Source organism: Malurus melanocephalus, unplaced genomic scaffold (genome assembly GCF_030028575.1).
Source record: "Malurus melanocephalus ecotype Western Australia unplaced genomic scaffold, MMel_1.1 scaffold_181, whole genome shotgun sequence".
NCBI classification, from domain to species: domain Eukaryota; kingdom Metazoa; phylum Chordata; class Aves; order Passeriformes; family Maluridae; genus Malurus; species Malurus melanocephalus.
In genome coordinates, this window is record NW_026623413.1 from 91,185 (window position 1) to 98,684 (window position 7,500).

At 39.7% G+C, this 7,500-nt stretch overlaps 1 protein-coding gene across 3 annotated transcripts in view; it reads left to right on the top strand.

Moving 5' to 3' along the window:
- The window catches only part of MAPKAP1 (MAPK associated protein 1), an 80,518-nt gene that overhangs the window by 24,733 nt on the left and 48,285 nt on the right, over positions 1 to 7,500 (top strand). For all 3 annotated transcript variants that reach the window (XM_057372899.1, XM_057372900.1, XM_057372898.1), the window contains exon 5: positions 5,213 to 5,385. In XM_057372899.1, the coding sequence (XP_057228882.1) occupies positions 5,213 to 5,385 (173 nt within the window). The remainder of the gene's footprint in view (positions 1 to 5,212; positions 5,386 to 7,500) is intronic.

Consider the following 7,500-nt stretch of genomic DNA (forward strand, 5'->3'; position numbering starts at 1 on the left):
TTTTTTTGGGGAGACTGGAGCTGAGAAAGAAATCTCCCAGTGGAGGAAATCGAGTCCCATCTCCATGAGCTGCCTGGCTCTGCATCACATTCTGTCTCTGATGGCTTTTAAATTGAGGGGCAAAAAGCTGTTGTGATAGTGTCACTAAACACTGCAGAATGAATTTCCATGAAAAACCCTTCCTAGGAAATTCCAGTTAATAATAATTTGGARAAAAACCTGTAGTAAAACTTGAGCGTATTAACTATTAAGAGTTTAATTTGGGCTCTGGGGGAAATGATATATCGAGGTAGGCACAGTAAAACTGATGAGATTGCAGGCAGGTTTTACAGATTATTTTCTCTTTCTTTTAAGAATAATTGAGTCATTTTAGTGRTAAGCCTTGCTTGGCTTCTTTGAATGGACTGCATGTAATTATTTGTAGCTTCAACTTTGAAATGTTTTGACAGAAAACGGATCATTTAGCGGCTAGGTTTTTTCTAGCATCTGCCTTTAATATTTGTTCATTTTCTGCAMAACGCACAACTTTGCTACTTCAGGTCAAATCCCAGCCCCGGCTCCTTTCCCTTTGTTATCTTGATTGTTTCCTTCAGGATGAGGGAGAATRATTGCACGGAGCATGTTTTGCAGGCAGCTGGAGCTCCATTCCAGCTGAGAGCAGCACCTGCGTGCCCGCTGGCTGTGCCCRGGGCTGTGGTGCTGTGCCAACCTGGGCTGGCACTGCGGGCACTGCCACTGCCCTGCTGCAGCTTCAGCTGCCACCCGTGCCAGGGAATGCAAAGAGTCTGCCTCGCACTAATTAGAGGGATGATTTGTGAAACGCTGGCTATTTATTTAATTAATCACCGGCACAAAGCTATAAAAGCCATATTTTAAAAATCCCTGTTAGTTTGCCATGTGGTTAATAGATTGTGGCACATTAAAAAGTGACACGGTGATGTATTAAAAATGTTCCACCTAAGGTTGGCTGATGTCCTCGAGGAACTTGAGCTGTCTGCTTTGTGCAGCAGAAGCAGAGGATTAGAGGCTGATCTGTTCAAGGATTGAATATTTCTGAAAACATTTATCTTTTTAAGAGCATCTGTTCGTTAAAATAGATTGTAGCATGTTCTTTAACGCACAAATAATGTTTATGGTGGAGTTTTAATTATAAGTTTTTGTTGCATTTTGTTATTTCAAAGAATAATTCTATTCCTCAGTATTAAATTGTAATGTTTATTAGTAAGTAAAATATAAATAATGTCACGGGAATGTGACAGGGGACGGGTGACATTTGTGCTCACCCTGACTCCCACATGGATGCAAACAGCCTGGTCTGACACAGGGATGGACTGGGGCTTCTCCAAAAAAGCAGTGTTAGGAATTCATATTAATAGCACTGCACATAAACCAGAGTTTAATTCACAGAGAGTTGTATAAATGAAACCGTGTTACTATAATTGAAACGYTCTGGTACCAGCATTATGTGTCTTATTCTTTGCTCAGGACTTAAATAATTTTATTAATTGTGGGAGTGAATGCCAAGCAGGAGCAGGCAGTGATTTGGGTGCTTGATTCTGTGGTTATTTATGTAAATCCTGGTTTTGAGGTGCAGGTAAAGACCTGTTCAGGTGGAAATGTGGAAGGAAAGTGTCCAGCTCAGAGGTGCTGTTTCTCAGCTGTGTGTTGTATAATTAACTGCTCCATTAGGASGGGGCTGGAATAAAACATGAGCATGTTGAAGCAGCCTGGAGCTGGGGTTGTAGTGATCATTGCAATGCAGAGGAGGCATTGCTCAGAGCCTGCAGAACATCTGGACCTTTAATTGACAAATGCATGGTGCTCTGCAGAGCAGGCATGCTAAGTGAACTCAACAATTTAGAATAAAAAATCATAGTGTGTTATTTACCTTGCAGTTAAATATTCATACTTTGTTATGCTTTGGATAACAGGAAATTGCTGGGTTAAATTTTTATGAATAGTGACAGTGGGAATAAGATAAATTAAGTATTTAATGATGTTAATGGAACTTTACATCGTGATCTGCTCACTCTGCAGCACGAGCTGGGGTGATTGGAAGGAGAATCCTCTCTCTCCTCAGGAAGGAAAACTCAGAGGCTGCACTGAGGAGCTGCAGGGCTGGCATGGGCTCTGCTGTGCCCTCCACACATGGATTAGGAATAACCAAAGGAATCCTTGCCCAAAGCAGTGAAAAACCTCAATATTGGTGTAACCACCTGATGAAATAAACCCCATTCCCATCGTGCCATGGTAGAGAATAGTGTGATGGAGAAAAGGAGGAGAAAAGGAAAAGAAAAATATGATCCCTTGTATTGCCATAAAATCTGTGCTCTGTTCTGTTAGAGTTTGTGTGTGTGTTGTAGGTGCTGGGTTATTTTATTTCCATTTTTTCCCCTCCAAGCATTTTCTGTGTGTGGATTAAATACATAAACGACTAAGTTATGTTCTGGAGGTGATTGCTGGATCACAGACTGTATTAAACACCCTGTCACCTAAACAAAAAAAAAAAAACATTTAACTGAGTTTGAAAGTGAGAAGACATTTTGCATTTGGGAATGGAAAAGCATTTGTTTCCATTTTGTGCGGTGTTTAGTGTTGTTTGCTGGGAGGTGAGTCAATGACTTGAATTAATTATAATTACTGAAGAGACATATACTGATTGAGCAAATAAAGTAGCAAGCTCATTCGTGCCAAGGCCATCTAATTAAATGCTAACTTTGGATAAGCTAGATGTGCATGAAAGATTAATTTTAAGAGGTTTTTATGACTCCCACTAAATAATGATTCCGTAAAATCTTTGCRTTATATCATTAGAACATCTAATCTTAAAGTGATATAGCATTTAGTCACAGAACTCCATTGTGCAGGAAGAGGCAGTAAATTGTCAGTGTTGAAAATCAATCACTTTTCCCTTGGAAATGTTTATGGACTTTGTTTTAATTTTGTGCTGTGGTGGAGCAGAGCAGGAATGAGAAGGACACAGTGACTCTGCCATCAGCTCCTGTTTTGCAGGTATTCCTGATCACATTTAGGGTGAGTTGTCCTGGGTTGGAAACCTCTCCCAAATGTGTCAGGTGAAGGATCAATGGCCACAAAATGATCTATGGAGGATGCACATCATCTGGCACAGGAGGGAGGGATGCATTCCCTCATGGACTTGGATTAAAATTTGATTTTAAATGTTAGAAAGACATCTTGTGTTGAAAGAACTGATAGAGTTTAATTTTTTTTTTTTTAATTTGGCATACTGTAGTTGAGCACCAGGGAGCCTTAAAAGAATCCATCAATAAAAATACTAGGAAAATTTTCTATGATTTATTGTACATTTTCAGTGTATCCAGTTACTCCTCACTTTCTTAAAGGATTGGTGGGATATAACATTTCCAACAATAAAAGCYTAATGGAATCAGATTTGTGATTTCCTAGAAAATTAACGAGATATTTTGTCAATTTTATTCCAGACTTCATTTGTCAGAATATACAGTGTCCAGTGACAAGCTAAAAGAATTTTTTGACAAATTAACTGTGCCACAGGTGACAGATCAGGAAAATGTTAATTTAACAGCCCCTTTATGCTTCCCAGATTTATTGGAGGCTATTAAGGAAGCTCCAAATGGTAAGGCCCCTGGCCCTGAATAGATTTTCCATTGAATTTTATACAGGATCTATTAATAAASTTTGATGCTGCCTCTTTGAATATCGGTAATTGTCCTTTATCTTGTGGGTTTCCTCAGCATTTCCACTTGGAATGGAGTTTTTAGTTGGGAGCAAAGAGTGATCATGGTTTTGGTGATGGGTGTGGTTCTGGTGATTCTCCTGGAGAGCAGACCCATCACCTTTACAGACCTCTAATTAACAAAAACTTTTTAAAAGATCTTGAGTATAACAGCAATGTTGGGATGGATTTTAATAGTACTTTTAGCTATGCCAGTATGAATAACTTTAATCTTTAAATTCTTATTACTTCTCTAATTTATAATCACACTGAAGGATCAAATGGTTTTTAAMAATATATTGAAATTAGCACATGGCATTTAACTCCCTGTTTTATGCTCTCATTATAGATTTATAGCATTGAATCCTTTTATTCTGTTACTTAAAATTCCAAGTGATTAGTTCAAGAAACTCTTTCTCTTCTCAAGGCCCTTGTAGTACAGAGAGAGATGGAGATCCAGGGTTACTTTGGGTGCTTTGGAAGAGGGGATCAGAATGTGCAATCTTTTGTTTATTCAAAAGATTTCTGGGTTAAAGCTGCAGTCCTACCTGCAGTGGATTAAGCATTTTTTTTCTGATAATGCAAACTTCATAGATCTCTGAATAATTTTATGGTTTATTTAACTGTCAGCCTCCATGGCACCAAACAGATTCTTTTCATACAGTAAGTTCCAATAAACTCCAATATTATTAATTGTTCTTGGTGCYTTCAGAGAGTTGAGAGCCCTTCCATGGCTCTGTGGTGTGTGTGGTTTTGTTCTGGTGGTGAGAGCAGCTCTGGGGCTGCTCAAAACTGGGGAGGAGCTGCAGAAAAGGGCAGAGATTAGAGACAAGTGCAGTTCATGGTCTTAGCCTGGTTTGTTGGGTCCCTCCACCTCCCCATCCACACATATTTGGGGCTTTTTGGATCCTACAGCAAAGCTCAGGCTCTTTGTGGAAACCTGTGAAATCATGTCCAAATATTTCTTGTCCTTTTAACAGACAAACAGCAGGGAAATAATTAGAATTTAAATGTTCATGYTTCTTCCAATTTTAAGCCACAGCAGCATATTTTACTTTTCCTACTGAAGAGAATTCCATCCACCCAGATTCTGTGTCACTGTTGGCCAGACACAAAATAACAGACACAAAGACACACAAATACACACACAAAAATAACCCCTTTATTCTGGGACAGTCCTCTTTTATCCACTTTAGCATCCAGTGCATACATTTGTGTCACACATACATTGGTCAGTGAGGCTCTCACTTTCTACTCATCAGCATAGGATTGGTAGGTTTGCAAAAGCTACAGTATTAATAATGTTTATAATTGTAATTGTATTAATAATGTTTATAATTGTAATCCACCTGCATTATCAATTCTACATTCCAATCTCTTTTTCTCAAGACAGCCAAGGACGTGGTGTTTTATTCCCATGCAAGCTGTTAACACTCCCTACAATTCTGCATTAACAGAATTTTTTATCCATTCTAATGAAATCYATTTCCTCAACAGGGCCACGTTGGTACAACGGCAACCAAAAAAATCGATGTCTACCTCCCCCTGCACACAAACCAAGACAAACTGCAGCCCATGACCGTGGTGACCATCGCCAACGCCAAAGTGCACGACCTGATCGGCCTCATCTGCTGGCAGTACACCAGYGAGGGACGGGAGCCCAAGCTCAAGTAATGCTCTTTTTTTACTGCCTCTCCATCTCTAAATTTATCCTTTTTGGGTATTGAAATGGATTTTTGTGTCAGTGTTTGGATATAGAAATCATAGCGCCTTGAGATGTGTCGGTATTTCCCGCTGAGCAGTACTGGTGCACCTCGAGTGTCGTGTTCAGATTTACTGATTTCTGTTCAGATTTGCTGATTTCTGTTCAGATTTGCTGATTTCTGTTCAGATTTGCTGATTTCTGTTCAGATTTCCTGATTTCTGGTCCATGGATCCAGGGCATGCAGGAAAGCAGCTCCTCTTGAAAACAGCTCCATGGATGTTGTTGCTTTAGGTATAGCTCTTCTCAACACTCATATGAGATGTTTCTGAAGTTAAACACTTTGGTTTGATTTTTCTTTTTTTTTTTCATACTGGAGGAGAAATATAAAATTATTCGCAGATGGTGCCATTTCATTTGCTGTTATTAATTTCTGTTCACRATATCACAAGTTCAGAAAAGTGTCTTTTGTGTATGATTAGGTTATTTTTTTAATGAGTAAGATGCCACTGATGTCAGTCTTTGGACACACTTTCAAGGAGCACAGCACAGCTCAGATGGAGCAGCACCCATGAGTGGAGTGTTCCATGAACCATCACTGAGCACAGCAAAAGGCAGCAGTGGGAAGAAATGAATTTCACTGTCTGCCTTGAAGGATGTTATGATGTGTCAAAAAGTGCTCATGAGCAAGGAGGTGTCCAATGTAATCAAATCTCAGGGTAGAAAGAATAAAATAAATAATGGAGGCGTGAGTTCCCAAGAGAATGTGTGTGACACAGCAGCAATTGAGAATCTGGGGACAAATGCCCAGATTGAGGGGAAAAGCCTCGAGATTCCAAGAGGTTTTCTCGTAGGTTCTTAATTGTTTCTGGTATCTGCATCATCTTTTTTTTAGCATTGCTGRCTGCCAGTCCTGAGGCAAGGACTGATTTAACTGTGAACTAATTCTCATATTTCCAAGTAAGGAAGGAGCTCGTGTAGGTTCCCATTCTGCATTGGCCATTTGTTCCTGATTCAGTCAGGTGAGAGCACAAAAAGGCAAAATGGGGATCATTGTGACACTGCAATAAAACAYAGAGAGAATGCCTCAGATGTGGTGTACAGGGCATGCAGAGTGACAACTGTACCTACTAATGACACTGGGAGAATAATGAGGAGGTTTTAGACTTTATAATTAGGAGAAACAGCCCCTTCTGTCTTTAGGAAAAGAATATATTACTGCCTAATTCCTTTTCCTAAAAGATAGGTGTAAGAGTCTGAAGTGAGTGAGTACTAGCTGACAGCTTTGAGAACATTCTGTATTCAATTAGGCTGCTTTTTTTTATTATAATTGTATTGTATTTGTCTYTATTCAGTCTCTTGGATGAGGAAGCACTGACATTGTTATCCCTGTCCCTGGCCTCTTCCACATGAACTTGGGTTGTAACCCAGCAGAACATTTTCTTGCCAGCCCCTGACAGATGTGCTGGAACGATTCCACCCGCAAAAAATAAACAAAAATCCCTTTCTAGGAAGAAATTAATAGTGAGATGCACARTTCAAACACAGTTGCTGTTTTTAGAAGTGAAGCATGCTGTTACACCTCTCAGCTGTTGTACTCAAGTTGTAAATTCCCAGGTTCAGTGTCACTCTGGTGGAGGTTCAAAGTGCAGAAGTGTTTCACTCACTCCTTTTAACATCTTGTGACTGATTCTGTGTTAATGTTCAGAGCCCAGGCCATGATTGAGGACATTGTAACCCCTTTATTCTATGGGATTTAACCAGCACTGTGTGTTTCCCTGTGTTTGGTGGGATTTTGGGCAGGAATTGTTCCCTGTAGGGTGCCCAGAGAAGCTGTGGCTGCCCTGGATCCCTGGAAAGGTTCAAGGCCAGAAAGTTTCTTTACTAATATTACAGAATTTTCCAAATTCAGAGTGGTGAATGTTGCTGAATTACCTTTTTGTTAGCAAATTYACAGCCTACACTAGCAGCAATGCATCATTATTCCCTGTTTTCTATAGTGTTTTAGTCATAACAAGATGCCTATAGATCACCAGGACTAAGCACTCTCAATAAAGCACAGTTGCAACCAAAGGTTTGTGAA